Consider the following 16,786-nt stretch of genomic DNA (forward strand, 5'->3'; position numbering starts at 1 on the left):
TTTTTTTCTTTTGTTTTTCATAACGGCTATATCCACGGTGCTCACACAACTTTATGACTATAAATGGTTAAGGTTTTTTCCCTAAATGTCAAGGGACTTCACTCCCCACATAAACGTCGATTAGCTCTCTCCACTTTTCATCAATATAGAGCAAATATTGTGGCCTTACAGGAGACGCATTTCTCTTCTGCTGCGCCCCCCATATTTAAAGACCATAGGTATCCTACCTGCTATACCGCTAATGGCCCATCCAAACGGAATGGGGTCGCTATTTTATATCATGTAAATACCCCATTTGTACTACATAGGAAAATTGTAGTTAAAATTGGGCGTTTCCTTATTTTTACTGGCATTGTTGAGGAAGTTCCAGTTACCCTAGTATCTATATATGCTCCCAATTCTCGCCAGGTCCCTTTCATGAGAGAAATTTTGAAAAAATTGCTAAGGTCCGTCAAGGCGCCCTAATACTGATGGGTGACTTTAAACTGTTCCTTGACCCCAAACTGGATTGCTCTTCCTCGCAGGGACACTCTTCCCCCCCCCCCCATGATGTGGGCCCCTCACTTGCTTTTAAGAAACTGTTAGCTGAGTTTGACTTTTATGACGCCTGGCGCACCCTTTCCCCAGATGAGAGAGACTATACTTTCTTCTCTTCTGTCCATAATAGCTACTCCAGAATAGATCTTATTCTTCTGGATAAAAGGATCCTCCAGTCCACTAAGAAAATTTAAATTCTCCCCATCACTTGGTCCGATCATGCTCCCCTCCTTTGGTCCTGGAGTACTGATAAACATTTTCCCCCTACACGCCCTTGGCGATTTCCTGACTACCATCTCCATGATCCTGAGATTCTAAAGGCTCTTACGGATTCTCTCACGCTATATACTCAGACCAACTCGCCTTCGGACACTTCAATTTTTACATATTGGTATGCCCTGAAGGCGGTACTTCGCGGCACCTCTATCCAAAAAGGTGCTCAACTTAAAGCTCGCTCCCGTAAATCACAAATCGATTTGGAGTCTTCCCTTCGATCCTTGGAATCTCAGAATTAGGCCCACCCTAATAGGTTGTTACTTAAAAAACAACTGCAAGAGGTCCAACAGCAGCTCCAGAAACTGTTTATGCTCCACATGCACTCAGCCCTTACTCGATTATGTCACAAGTTCTATACTGCCGGGAATAAAGCTTCTCGCCTTTTAGCTCGTAAACTCCGCGGTCACCAAGCCAGAAATGGGGTTAAGTGTCTTCTCTCCCCCTCCGGTTCCAAATGCCTTAATCCCCTCGACATTGCCAATCTGTTCTCAAAATGCTATGCAAAATTGTATAACCTGTCTGAAGATCCCTCCACCCCTCAACCCACAACCCTTATTATTTCTTCTTTTCTAGATAGTTTGCCTCTTCCTACCTTAGATGCAGGTAGCCTCCTTGGTCACTGGAGGAGATAGTCTGTAATTAGGCAACTACCTAAAGGTAAGGCCCCGGGCCCAGATGGCTTTATTAACTCTTTTTACTCTGAATTCAGAGGCGTTCTTTCCCCAATCCTTTTACAGCTATATCTAGAGGCTTCTAAAACTAGCTCCTTTCCAGCCGAAATGGTGGAGGCACAAATTGTGACTATCCCGAAGCCGTGCAAGGACCCCTCTTGACTGTAAAAACTACAGACCTATAGCATTTCTTAACACAGACATTAAAATCTAATCTATGCTAAACTAATAGCTAATCGTCTGAACCCACTACTTCCTCAGTTAATACACCCTGACCAGGTGGGCTTCGCTACTGGACGTCAGGCTCCTGACAATATACGTAGGGTCCTGGACCTGGTGGAATGGGCCTCGCATAATAAACGACCACTTCTCTTATCACTAGATGCTGAAAAAGCATTCGACAGACTCCATTGGGACTATATGCGCCAGGTGTTATACAGGTTTGGACTCCAAGGTGATATCCTTAGCTCAGTCAATGCTCTTTACACTGGCCCCTCAGGCCGGATTTTTAGCAATGGCTTCCTTTCCTCACCTTTCCAGATATCTAACGGCACTAGACAGGGATGCCCTCTCTCCCCACTAATCTTGATTGATGATTCGCTCATCCACTGATTTCCCTGGTCTTTCAGTAGGTAACACTTCTCATAAATTGTGTCTCTTTGCAGACTGTTTTATTGTTTGTGACTGACCCGGAGACTTCGTTGATTCCCCTCCACAATATTTTAAACAACTATAGTGCTGCTTCCGATTACAAATTGAATACAACTAAAACGGAAGCTCTACCCATCAATATTCCCCTACAATCCTTCAATCCTTGAAAGGACGTTTTCCTTTTTCTTGGAAGAACTCCTCCCTATCCTACCTAGGCATTTCTATCCTCTCCTCTATTAATAATATTCACATTGTTAATTACGCCCCTCTGCTGATACAGTTGACAACTTTAACCACTGCTTGGATGAATCATAAGGTCTCCTGCTTAGGCCATCTAGCGGCATTCAAGATGATGTTACTGCCCAAACTGATGTACCTGTTCCGTGCTATACCATACACAATACCCCGTAAAATGTTACAAATGCGGAAACTAATGACGTCTTATGTATGGAAACACAAAGCTCCTAGAATAGCTTATAACCGTATGATACGCTCTAGACAACAAGGAGGCCTCAAGCTTCCTGACCTACCTAGGTACCATGAAGCTGCCCTCCTTTCTCAGCTGTGTGATTGGTTTCTCCCCCCCCCACACTAAGCCCTGGGTGGACCTAGAACGTGCCCTTTTTCAAGAATTCCCTTTATCGGACCTTCTATGGTTACCTAAACAACTACGCCCACAATCACCATTACTTCCCAAGTCTGCCCTTGATACACTAAAGATATGGGATGTTAGGCTCCCAACTCATTTTAATTTCACTCTCTCTACTAGGACCATATCCCTCCAAGCATTAGATAATTTGTTTCCTAATCTCCATATGTCTTACTGGATGCAATTAGGTATTCAGTCCCTAGCAGATTTTCTTTCCCCGTCCTCTATTTTACCATTTTCTGATTTATGTGCCAAATTTGAATTGGGCCCATCAGCTTGGTTTTATTATCTTCAACTCCATCACTGGATAGCTCAATTTAATACCGGCCCCTTCATGCTCCAAACACCACCAGACCAAATTCTAAATAGACAATCTAGATCATCTTCCCGTGGGGCCATCTCCTTTTGGTACTTACTGTTGTCTCCTGCTGACCAGACGACCAAATCTTCTGTTCAGCTTCGATGGGAGGCTGATCTTCAATGTTCCTTTACCCTTAAACAATGGGAATCTTTCCATTTAGCCTCTTTTTCCCTATCTAAATGCACTAATCATACTGAAATGCATATTAAACGCCTAAACAGACTATATTTGACACCTACTAAACTACATGGGATATGGCCTACTGTTTCTAAATTTTGCTGGCGTTTATGCCACTCTGAAGATACGAATTTTCATATTTTTTGTGACTGCCCCTCTTTACGCCCTTTTTGGACAGAAGTATTTTCCCTTATACAAGAGGTTTTAGGTCTCACATTGCCTCTAGATCCCTCTCTAGCCCTTTTACATTGGTACCCTCTCACTATTCCCAAACCTGCTCGTTATGTTCTTGGTCATATTTTAATATCTGCTAGGGCTACAATAGCCCAACATTGGAAGTCCCCTTCCCCCTCCCCCATTTGCCAAAGTTGTTACAAAAACTCAATTTCATTTCGAAATGGAGACTAGGGATGCTAGTTACTCTAAGGCTCCGTCTTCATCTATTATAAAGTGGTACCCATGACATATCTATGTCACTGATGGTAGAGGTGCCCCCTCTGCGAGAATTAGCCCTCTGGACCCGTCTTCCCCTTGCAATCTAAATGAACCTCCCTCGGAGATTCAGATGTTTAGTCTATCTATTTGCTATATTTTGTATTGTAATAATTGTTACATATTTATGGATGTCCTGTTCATACCTTATAATTTTCATTGTTATTTGTGTTTTCTTTTACCCCCATGCCCCTTTCTCCTTTTTCTGTACCCCATTTTTTTCTATTTTATTCTCAATAAAAATTTATTGATGGAAAAAAAAAAAGACTCCATCATGTGTCCCTCTTCACCAGTCAATTCTGCGACTTCAGATACCCCGTCTGGGACTGAGGATCTCTCAATTATGCCTGGCCAAGGTGATCATCAAGATTTCCAGAAGGGCCTGCAACTCTTAAAACCCTGCCCACTAAAACGGATATTCCTTCTAAAGCGGATTATGCCTCTTTGGAAAACAAGTTGCAGGAGGTGGTGCATTCTGAAGTCGCCTCACTTAAATCTGAGTTGTCACACTTGGGATCTCGAATAGTAGCGTTCGAGAGCCGTGGAGAGGTTATGGACCATTTCCAGCATGCCCTTGTCGACACTAAAATCGCAAGCTGTTGAAATACAAAACCTGAAAGCACATCTAGATGACCTGGATAACGGGTCGTCGTAATAATCTGAGAGTTCGAGGTATTCCGGAGGACATTCCTCATCACGGTCTGCAAGACGTCTTAACAAAACTATTCAATGAAATCTTAGGATGGGAACCTAGTGATCTCATTGTTTTTGATAGGGCTCATAGAGCCTTATGTCCTAGAGGTCTACAGTCTGAACGGCCAAGAGATGTGATCTGCTGCCTACACTATTTCACGCAGAAAGACGACATTTTACGGAAGATTCGGGATTTAGACAGTTTAAAGTTTGATGGTCATCCAATCGAGGTGTTTCAGGATCTCTCTTGGCAAACCCTGCAGCTGAGACGTCAACTCAAACCCTTAACGGACGCTCTGCGTTCCCGCAATATTAGGTACAGATGGGGCATTCCTTTTAGTCTCATGGCTACGAATGAAGGGAAGACAGTGAATCTTCGTCTCTCAGATGACAGCGGGCTTTTCTGCTCCGCTCTGGACATTGATCTAGTTCGAGTTCCGGATTTGCGATGACCTAGATATAAGTCTCTTTCCAGACTGTGGGATCCTCCCCTAGCTCTCGGAGAAGACCTCAATCTGCTTCACCTACCTATGACGTCCCAGGCTGTTGGACCATGAATCTGTGGTCCTCTGTATTATTTTATTTTGGCTTGCTGAAATGGACACTTTGTGACTCTCCTTCACGAGCTATGATTGCCTTATGCAGTTTTAAGAGCTATACTATTCCAATAGTTTTGGTTTAGAGGTTTGTTGTCTACCACTATCATCCCCCAAATTGGGTCACGTGAGTAATGAATAACTAGTGTTACTGGTACTTACACGTGTGTGTGTGTGTGTGTGTGTGTGTGTGTGTGTGTGTGTAAAATATATATATATATATATATATATATATAATATATTATACACTTGATTTTGTTACTCTCCGAATTGATAATATAAAGTTTAGATTTTGTAGCTCTCAATATTACATAGGTTTGCTCTTGTGCTCCTATGTTGGTTTGTTCATTTCCGTGCCTTCTCGGATTATTTAGTGAGAATATTGCTGAGATATTGTTTTTTGAGGGTTTTTCTTGGTTCTCCACAGCTGATTCTAATTCTGATTGTAGATTATTTTTATAGATTCATCTGTTTACAGATCTTATTCTATAGGTAGCATTGGTTCTCTTCTCTGTCCATCCCGTTGCCTCCTACACTGCGTAGGTAGATCCTGGTCCTAGTGGTGAAACTGTTTTTTGCCATCATGTTGTCCAGGTGCGGTGTTATACTCCTTTTCACTCTGTTACGTGATTTTTGTCGTGTATACTACTTTTTTGTTTTGTTTATTGCTTCCTTTTTTTTTTCCCCTCTATGCTTCCAATGCCAGAGATTTGTAGATATATTGGACTAGCATGTCCTACTGTCCTTGTGTTTTCCTACCTATGCCACACTAGCACTGCACACACACACACCACCACCACCCCCCCCTGCCCCTGCAGAAGAGCCGGTTCCTGACGCAGGATGAAGACAGCGCTGCAGGAGGTAAGTAATTAAGCTAATTAGATACTTCCAATTGCTTAATTAGTCATCGGGGGGGGGGGGGCGCTGCGGGGGTGTCAGACCAAGTTCTGTGATTTTAGGAAAAATCACGCTCGCTCAAGAGGTACATGGAAAAAACCTCCCTGCGCGTGTTTTAAAAAAAAAAAAACACACACACCTAATAGAATAGCAAAAAACCCGCAAGTGTAGGAAAAACCTTGCACGTGCGGGTTTTTTTTGCTAATCTCGCAGGCTATTGAATATGCCCCTTGGTATCTAGATCTATTTGCTGGAGAGGGTAGGCCTTTTATACATTGAAAGCGTTCTTGAGCACCCATTGGGCTGATGCATCACAGACAGGGCACTTGTTACGTTTTGCAGTGGATTGCTAATATGTTCCAAGTGCGGGTAATAATTTCTGTAGACAGACCACTTGGTTGATTTTTTTTTTTTATTACTAACTCTGTTTCAGACCCACATGACCCACGCGCAAGAGAGGGCTGATCTTGGCAAAGTTACAGACAGCGGTAAGAGATTGAAATAACCGGGTCCATTATAATAGAGGGAAGACCTTTGTGGTTATGAGCATAACTCAAAGACCAACTTATCAACTATGTTAAATCCAAAGCCATACTTACCAGGGTCAAGATTTGAGAGGGAGCAGAAAGTGCATCCCAATCAGAATCCTCCAAAATGGCTTAAGCCTTGCCCTCGACGAAACAAAGTTGAGATGGAAATGAGAACAAATTTTTAACACGCTGAACCAAATGAGAATAGACAGTTGAAATGATCCTTCTGGGCTTTGTGACTTCAGCAGTTATTTCAATATAAGAGAGACTGATAGCCTACTACTTGAAACGTCCCAGTTTCTTAGCAGCCATCCAAAGAATGACCTTGTGGGCAACCTGAAACCAGAAGACCACCACCCATGGATGGGAATTAGTAGAGTCTTGTGTATTCCCCATGTGGTCTGCTTTATCAATTGCAGTGTGGAATCTCATTAGAACCTCAAAGTATATTAGGGAGATCTGAGGCGAGAAATTTATACCGCCTGGGGGTGCTGTTTAAAAGTTTCACTTGCCAACCTGCTGGGAAGCAGCTGCTGCTATGTAAATAAAGCCCTGGGTCCTAGGACTTTTTAAAGCAATCTGATCAGGTGAAGGTTATTCTGCTGCAAGCGGTTCTTTAAATTAACAATTTTGCTAAACAGCTGATAGTGAACTTTCTGTATAGAAGAGAGCCGTTGCCACAGCTAGGGGATATTGTGCATGTCTTTGCAAATTCTCTATTGACTGCAACTTGGCCGGAAGTGTTGGATTCTTGATCTTAATTATTTGATAGCATTAGAAAAATTATCCACCGGTAGTTGCAGTAGTTCCGCGTAGGATACAGGTGGTGCGGAAGAATCGTTAGCAGGGGTGCCTTCAACTGGCACAGACGAAGAAGTCTGTTTGACAGTAGACTAAATGGTCTGTGGCAGGTGTTGAAAACGTTTCACGTGGACCTTTGTACTTTAGCCAATGGGAGAACCATCATAGTCAGTAATTGCTAGTTATACCAGGAGCAGGGTTTGTAAGTGAAGCAAGGAAGAGAAAACAGTCCAGGTTGGTAGACAGGGCAGTAAATGGCAAAATTAAAAAAAAAAGGTACATCAGGACAAAACTCTAGAAATTGGTGAGAGCGAGATGATAAGGAGGCATGGGCATCAGTTTGTGTGGCTATTTGACCTGGGGACCACAGGAGATCACATGCTGAGAATGAGGTTGGATATTTGCACCAGGAAGCTCATGAAAGCCTGTGAGGTACAGCTAATTGTTGAAGGGCAGAGCTAACAGTGTACGTGGTCTTTGTGACAGCAAGTGCTGTGTAAATTGAGCCCTTTCAAAATTGCAGCTAAAAGTCCAGCTGAGAATAGCGGGCCGTTCTCTCTCTACTACCTGTGGACAGGGACGAGGTCTTGCTGTCTATTCTGGTGTTGGGCACATGCCATGCGATAGGCCACAGCAGTAAGGACAGGGGATCCGGGAGTACATGGTTAGTGTACCACGGGGTTGTACTGAGATTAATTTTTTGCAGGGAGGCAAAGATGCGCAGTAGAAAACTGGCTATTAGGCTTGGTGGTGATCAAAGCTACTGAGCTGCACGCACAAAAGATATATCATTACTGCAGCCTTCAGATCTTGCATCTTATCACTAGCATCCATTCAAAACATTGAATAGGTGATTAATATTGAAGTTGTCACCTCTCAGCCACCAGCTAAGCTATAGCAGCACCCATAGGGACAAGTGCTGTTGAGACTTGTTCGATTTAGAAAGTAGATAAATCTGGAAAGCCCTCAACATCCTCTTTGTCAATATGTTCCTGCAAAAGTGAATCAACACATGCCTATCAGCTATAAGGCACTTGACCAATCCTTGTAGTGAGACAATTTTGACAACAGAAAGACCTATAGTGAAAAATCACCTGGGCAGGAACTTCAAAAGATCTAGGATGTATCCACCTCTCTACAAATCTTCAAACAGGCTCTCAAGACCCACTACATAATCAAGGCCTTCCAGCTCTCATCCTAACCCACTTCATGCACTCCCCTCCCTGTCTACCATATCTGTGTCACACCTTTTTCGCTGCCCCTCCCCTTTTAGAATGTAAGCTCTCACGAGCAGGGCCCTCATCTCTCATGTGCATCTCCTTATACTTGCTTCTACTCCCTACAAGGGCACCTAACACTTGACTGCTGACTCCCTGCTGCTTATTTTGAGTGTTTTAATCGCTAATGCAGCAATGTATATAAACCATGTCCTGCACTGCAAGTCACTCATTTGTTTCTGTAAGGCACTACTGAACATTTGGGGCACCATGATGATAATAAATCACAATTTACAATGTCTCTCACCTAGGGGCTCATTTATCAACGAGTTTTATAATGCAAAACGAGTTTTAAAACTCATTGCGTATAATGATGCTCCAGCCAATCAGCTCCCCACTGTCATCTGCTTGAAGCAGAGACCTGACCCCTGGAAGACTAAATCCTCATTTTCCTACATGAATGAGGAACCAAAACCTAGGACCCTTATCCTTAGGGGAATGGATGGGAGAAAAGTAATATATATATTTATTTTTTTTCACCCTCTGCTCCAGTTTGGAACTGAACAGGACCACTCCTGTCTTCTTGAACTTTAGCCCTAATGAGTACCATATCAATGGCAGCTTCCCCTGCCAGGCAGAGGCATCACCAACTTGCTCCACCAAATCTTGTTTTTTTTTCAGCCACCAATCTACTGCCCAATTCACCTGAGCCAAAAGCTACATTGGGTCAAAGAGAGGCCTCAGTAATGGTGTAACCCACTATAAAAGTTGGCATTATATACATGAGTTATTGGATTAATTACGTGTGTCAGTTAGTACTTACATAACATAGCCTGCAATACATACTATCTCCCAACTGTACCCAGAACAGCTTGTCCCATTATAATAATAATCTCTGATACAGCAACATTAGTTCACACAATTCTATTTACATGGCAATGGGTTACATTTAGCACAATCTGCATGGTAAATCCCAGGGATCCTTAATATTTGTGTGTACTCCCAAAAAAAAAAAAACAACAGTATTTTTGGGGGGATATCCTGCAAATAATAAATACACCCCCAACATAAGTTAGCTACACTTTCTTGTACCTCTTTCACTATACAACCATTGCAGACTGTCAAAATAATTCAGTGTTTAACTATTTATCATTTTAAATTTACAAGATTTATGGTATATTATTTCATGCATTCTTACAGGTCTTTGGAAAGCACTGTACCGAAACACATTGGGTAGGCCGACATCCTATTATACAAAAATTTATATATACACGATTGATATTCACTAAAGTGACCTGAGCAAACCCTGATCCATGTAGTGATTTCAAATATTATATTTCAATTTGTGGAAATAAAACATTCAAATTGTGTGCAGCCTCTGAGCAAAGAGGGGGGCACCATGTTTACAAATCCCCTACACTCGCTGGCCTGTGGCAGATGGATCTGGAGAAATGTAACAGACAAGAAGTCAGTGCTCAGTGGCACAGAGCAACAACCAGCATTTATTTACAGTCTGTATGTAGCAAAAAATCTCATACGGTCAGACCACGGTGTCAGGACAGAGGGATCAAACCTCGTTCTGTTACCATCAGAAAGTCAGTGATTATTCATCACTTAACACACAATAAATGGTTTAGTTTGTTAAAAGAGTTAACATTTAATATTACCCTATATATTAGGTATCAAGCTGCAAAATATAGACACTATAATCCATCATTCCACATTGTGGAAATTGTTTTTTAGGTTCTGTTTGACATAGGTGATAATGAGAATCCATCCTTATCTTCCAGTGTCCTTTCCACTCACATAACTGGAACATGTAATCTTCCATCTCCAATAACTCATGTATATAATGTACAGCATCGTCCTGGGCTCTTATGGGGCAATCTACCGTTATCCCAGGTCTAGAAGATTTAGAGCAGGTCCAAGAATTACATCTCTGTCTGTGCAAAGTTTTATCATCAAATCCTGTGTATGGTTACTCTGAGCAAGAGCACTGAGGGAAGACACATGTGGGATATGGATAGTAATAAGGGGACAGAAAGAAGGAACGATGCATAGTCCATCCAAAGAGAGAGTGAGGAAAAGAAAGACATTACATCCGAGATGATCACTTCAATGGGAAACTAGGATCTCCCAGTAACAGCACACCACATAAATCATGGAAATCCTTGCAGAACAAGAGAGTGACAGGAATGACTGGTCACATAAAATGCTACTGTACATGTGACTTCTAATAAAAACACAGGTGGACTGTTCCAGGCATATCCATCTCTTTAACATTATGTACAAAAAGGAGCCTCTAAATCTGAAATGGAGGGAGAGAGAGAGAGAGAGAGGTCCAGTCATCACTTAATGCAGCTGTACTCTGTATGCACAAACCAGCAGCTTCACCTAGGAAAGAAAGACGACAATTAGGATGGTCTGGGTACACAAAAACATTTATCCCACATCCTGACAGATGGCACCAGGTAGTCACACACAGCATGAAAGATGAATGCGGTACAGACTATAGAGTAGATAGAAGCATCTACAAACCATGTACACTAGCCTTAGGAGGGAAGACTGTACAAAACTACACCAGGCTGAGCTTTACAGTCTATTCTTTAACATCACAAAGTACTGTGTTGATTGAAGTGAATTACTGAATAAATCAATGTTGATTCTATGATGTAATAAAATGTGAAAATTGGGCAATAGTTGATCTATCGCTAGTACAATTATGAAGTGTGTTGGAGTGTGACAGGCCCATTACACAACCAGCCAACTGACAAACACCACTATGTGTAACAGTACCCAGCAGCACTGCCAAACACACTCTACGGCAGATACACGATACTGACTGACCACAGCTGCGGAGAGGCCGTAGTGAGAAGAGAACCTGAGCAGACAGAGGGGGGCGCGGATGCAAACAAAAATAAAAAGTTGATGTAAATCTGACTAGTGAACAATGCGTAATAAATTCACACATCAAACATGGCGTCAACAGGTGTGTGTGTACCTAATGTTTGCACAAGAGAAGAACACAGCTGAGAAGGTGTAGCTATAATGCTACTGCAGCATCATTAGCAGCGGTGGTGGGAACAATGACACTAGACATAGGGAGGAATGTATCAAACCTACTGGAGAGTGGAGAAGTGTGAATGCCATGCTTTTAGCTAGCATAACAAGTGTATGAGGCCTTAGTAAGGGCAAAGATCTAGCCAGTTAAAAAAAAAAAGTCTGCGTCACAGTGTTAATTATGCAAAGCCTGGGTCACCAATTACAGCAGCATTTATAGGTGCTCTATTTCATTACTAAAGGTGCATACACACACGATTTTTTGAACGATTATCGATAACGATATCATTTCATTCAATCGTTATCATTCATGCGCGTTCACGTTTGTAGTTCAGTCAGACTGACCAACAACGATTTTCCGTAAGGGAATATGCAAAAATCGTTTGTAGTTCAAAAAAATCGTTACATTACATTTAGTAAATGAACCATTTTAGTAATCGATTTTCGGTAATTTTTCCCTTGAAAATAGTTTACTAAAATCGTTCTTTTACTAAATCGTTGTGTGTGTATGCAGCTTCAGGGATAAAATAAAAAAATAAAAAAGGTTCTTTAATTGTAGGTTTAGAAAGTAGTCACTGACCTTTGCAGTGGGCACCTCCGATAGTCTAATAAACAGTTTGTTAGCGCCAGATACAGGGCTGAAGGAATAAATAAAGTGCGCATCCTGGAAAACAGAAGATAAATTACGCCAAGAGTGAGACCCAAATATGGGCTATTACCAATAGAATATTTCATAGGTGCTTCAGTCTACACACAGAGGAGGCAGCCATCTTGTGGGATATAACAGCCGCCATGAAAATGCAAACCTCTCAAGTGGCTATTGGGGAGATGTACTAAGCCTTGGAGACAGTACCAACCAATCAGCTCCTGACACTTTACAGATTGGGTTTGAAAACTGACAGTTAGGAGCCTATTGGTTGGCACTTTAGCTCTCTCCAAGGTTTAGTATTTATGTTACTGATTCCTAGGGGGAGTTGTACTAATAGGCTGGGTATTGGTTCAATTAACATAAAGGGCTGTCACTCATGTGTAGGGGACAAGTACAGTGTAACAGCAGGCAAACAGTGGCCTGCAAACGTGGATATACTACTTGCTAAATGCCTAGTGAAAGTGGCCTATTACATCTAATGGTGCATACACACGATCAGATTTTTTCTTCAGATATGGACGATAACGATTTAAAAATCGTTCAGTCGTTCATATCTGATGAAAAATCGTTCATATCTGACATGCCTGAACGATGGACGATCAACGATGCGCGTTCCCGTTTGTCAGATAACGATATCTGACATCTGATGGGTTTGCAGTCAGACTTGGACGATTCCATTCATTTTAATGCAGTTAAAAATCGTTCAATCGTTCAAATCGTTCAAAACTTTGGTCAAATCGTCCAAATCGTTCAAATCGTTTAATCGTTCATCTGACAAGTCTGACAAGTCTGACCGTGTGTACGCTCCATTAGCGTTCCGTGTAGCTTACCAAAAACACTGGAAGCTGGAATTTGTCATTCAAAACCACAGCCTGAACGCTGCATGGCCCACAGAGCCGAACCACCACCTCCTTACCAAAGAAGTTTGCATGAAACACAAATAGAAGAATTCCAGATTCTACAGAGAAGAAAAAAAAAGTGTTACATTTACAGATCTACCATCTACGTCTTCTCAGTATTACCCATCAATCAGAACACACCTACGCAAATAAGAACCCAATTTACATTTATGCATAACACTCTTTTTACAAGTCTCCACACAGGTATGCTGAGGGTTTTCCAAAGTCTATAATTTAGTAGACAGACAGACAGAGACAGACCAACTAGTTAGCTTAAAGCCTGGACATAAAACTTTGCTATAAACTGGAATGAAAAAAAAACCCAACCACCTGCGGCCATTTGTTTGTTGGGAATAGTTGAGACTTAAGCCGCATACACACTAGAGCAGTGATTCCCAACCTCAGTCCTCGAGGCACACTAACAGTCCTGGTTTTAGGGATATCCATGATTGTGCACAGATGGTTAAATCAAAATAACTGAGGTACTAATTAAGACACTTGTGCTGAAGTATGGCTAGCCCTAAAACCTGGACTCGTAGTGTGCCTTGAGGACTGTGGTTGGGAACAACTGCACTAGACAATGGACCTCATTCAGATTCGGTCGTTAGATACATGCGGTCGCTCTGAATGAGGGCGGCCGCTTGCATCTTGTAGTGCCACCTCTTGGTCGATCTCTAAGCTGTGGGTTACCACCCACAGCTCTAGCGACTGACCAGGGTTATGGTCGAGATGGTCAAGACCATCGCGACCATCGGGGCTTGCGACGAGACCCTAAGGTTGGGTCTCGGCACTCGCAAGCCCCAAGGAGCTTCCTGCTCTGATCGAGCAGGAAGCTCCCCACTGACATCACTGCTGATGTCAGTGGGGCCACCCCCCAAACGGCAGGCATTCCTTCGGGAACGCCTCCGTTTGGCCGGCCACGCCCCCTGCCCGACTCCCAAACGGGGCGAGCTGTCGCACCAAAGGGGACCCATCGACAGCTCGCCCCCTTTGGTGCGAGACCCCTAGCGACGGAGTGCCCATCGCTAGCCGGGTCTCGCGCATGCGCATGTCGGAGCTGGCTCCGACGTGCGCATGCCCAGTGGGGGAACATCGACCTGGTTGCGAGCCATCAACGCTTGCGACCGGGTCTGAATGACCCCCAATGTGTGTATGCGGTGATATAGTCAGCGATGGGACCCAACAGGTGTGCCGCCATCGGTTAGTGCGATGAACAACAGGTGGGGGGGGGAGGGGGAGGGCACTCACCAGCATTGCATCGTTAACGGTATCGCCAAATTGAGCTGCATGTACAGCCGAATGTGGATATCGTTAACGACCCACGGGAGCGCGCATAGTTGGTCTTTTGGACCATACACACTAGACAATATATCGTTGAATGATATAGTTATCTTTTATAGTCTAGTGTGTACGCGGCATTAGTCCTACAACAACAGGTGCACGGTCACAGATCATTCACACCTGCTCTGTCCCCCAAGCTGCTGACCACTCAATATATTGCGCAGTGCTAAATAACACTATCAGTACACTACCGCCATAATGCTCTAATATCAAATGGTTATGATTAAAAAGCAACAATGCCAGTAACCTAAAAGACGCAACGCAAGACAGGCTAAAGGTACCAGCCACTTATACCAGTATATCGAGATCACTGTAAGTTTACCAATGGATAACCCCTTTTATAACCGTTAAGTGGGTACAGACCCCCAAAAAAATATTTAGGATGGATAAGGCATTATCCCCCCCTAAATACCCCCCTTTAAATAACTTGTTTTTGACACCTGTGGTATCCTTCTTACACTAATAATTTAGGAGTCTCTAAAAGCTGATGTAGCAGTAACATTGTATACAGAGCATGTAATTGCCTCCATAGAGACTAATACAATTAAACTTACTATGGAGACCAAGATCTAGAAATCGGACTTCTCTTTGGGGAAATTCAATCGTTTTCTTTCGCCCATTACTCAATGTAATGGTGCATGTCGTGCCCAAATGCACCAGGGTTTAGAGGTGTAACGCAGCCATTTCCTTGTGACATGAGATTACATTTAGTATATCAAAAGAGGAGGAAAAAAAAAAAATACAAAACCCATTTGCAGTCAGTATCTTCATGGTCTACGGCGTGATTTGGGGGGGGTGGGGGGGGGGGAGCAGCAGGTCCAGAGTCACATCAAGGTGTGGCCACAGAAGTGACTGAGTGTAACCAATGCTAGGAAATGCTGAAGACAGCTGTATAGCTCCAGCCTTATAGTCACAGCCGCAGGTTGTTGGATTCATTCATTACACCGACAAGCCTTGGGCTACGGACAGATTTATAGATAGAAGCCTCCCGCATACAGCACACGTACATACATTACCTTCAGGTATGCTATACGGAGGTTTGTAGTTGAAGTCTAAAGAAAAATCTGGTCCTTCACAAAGCCGATGACAGACGATTGGGAAAATGGGTTCGAGCAGCACAAGGCGGTTCTCAAAATAATCCTTTATGGCATCTTCTACCACTCTGGAGAGTCTGGGGGCACAATGTATAACAGGTTATATCCTGATTGCCGATGTATGGGCCCCATATTATATCATTTTACATCCTTGCACTAAATCGGTGACTGATCGCTTCTCCAATGCATCACTGTATGGGTTTTCAAAATGCCAGTTGTTTAAGCTAATTTATTGGCTTACTACAGGAGCATGTAAGGTAGGGGTTAATACAGACTATTTACTCAGCTAGTTATATTAAAAATACTACAAATATTGGTTTCTAAATTAAAACTAGACCGCCCACTGTTCCAACAGCTGGCTAGTAAACTAATACAATAGTAAAAGTTCTAAAAACTAAAAAAACAAAAACAAAGATTACTTACTTTTCCAAATGGCCATTAAGTAACTCAATTAACATCACATTATTGCTCTGCTTAGCAAACTGTAAAGCATTGCCCTGGTGCTTTGATAGCACATTGCAGTCGGCACCTTGTTCTATTAAGAGTCGCATAATGTCATAATTTCCTCTTTTACAAGCCTAGAAAAACAGGAAAGTAAGACTGTTATTTTGTTATGTAGGGATGGAACGATTTCATCCAGGTTCACTCACTGCTAAATTGGCTATAAGCGGGGGTGGGGAACCTCAGGCCCAGGGGCCGTATAAAGCCCTCGGAATCATTTGGTCTGGCCCACGGAGCTTTTTTTCTGCTAGCCTCATCTGGATAGCAAGGTGCCTAGAATAGCACTCTGTAGCCAGAATCTATGGAGCAGTGCCGCCTGGAGCATCCTTAGGACGCTTCAAACTGTCACACCGCTGCCCTTACAGCTCCCCGGAACATCCTCAGAATGCTCCGGCATTTCTGTAATCACCGGCGATTGTGACACCGCCCCCGTGTGACATCACACAGAGGGGGCATGGCCTGCACCGGGCCCACAAATAATGTTATATATATCAAAATGGCCCTCAGCGGAAAAAAGGTTCCCCACCCCTGCTAGGACAATTTACAGCAGACAGATGAACACAAAACAGTCATCATGTCTAAAGATTGGGAAGGAGCTAGTAAGATAATAGAAAAAGGAATAAAGTTTAAAAATAAAATGTAGTAATGCTGGTATGATCCATATAGAACAAATTTGTGATGGTAACTTTTGCAT

The 16,786-nt window shown here is 42.8% G+C and overlaps 1 protein-coding gene across 1 annotated transcript in view; it reads right to left on the minus strand.

Moving 5' to 3' along the window:
* Positions 1 to 10,016: 10,016 nt before the first annotated feature.
* Positions 10,017 to 16,786, minus strand: part of MPHOSPH8 (M-phase phosphoprotein 8) — a 30,924-nt gene continuing 24,154 nt past the window's right edge. The window contains exons 10-14 of the mRNA XM_088458600.1: positions 16,015 to 16,169; positions 15,514 to 15,668; positions 13,088 to 13,215; positions 12,189 to 12,272; positions 10,017 to 10,942 (exon numbers count right to left, since the gene is read on the minus strand). Of these exons, the coding sequence (XP_088314726.1) occupies positions 10,901 to 10,942; positions 12,189 to 12,272; positions 13,088 to 13,215; positions 15,514 to 15,668; positions 16,015 to 16,169 (564 nt within the window). The 3' untranslated portion in view covers positions 10,017 to 10,900. The remainder of the gene's footprint in view (positions 10,943 to 12,188; positions 12,273 to 13,087; positions 13,216 to 15,513; positions 15,669 to 16,014; positions 16,170 to 16,786) is intronic.

Source organism: Taudactylus pleione, unplaced genomic scaffold, assembly GCF_031769625.1.
Source record: "Taudactylus pleione unplaced genomic scaffold, aTauple2 ptg000842l, whole genome shotgun sequence".
NCBI lineage: Eukaryota > Metazoa > Chordata > Amphibia > Anura > Myobatrachidae > Taudactylus > Taudactylus pleione.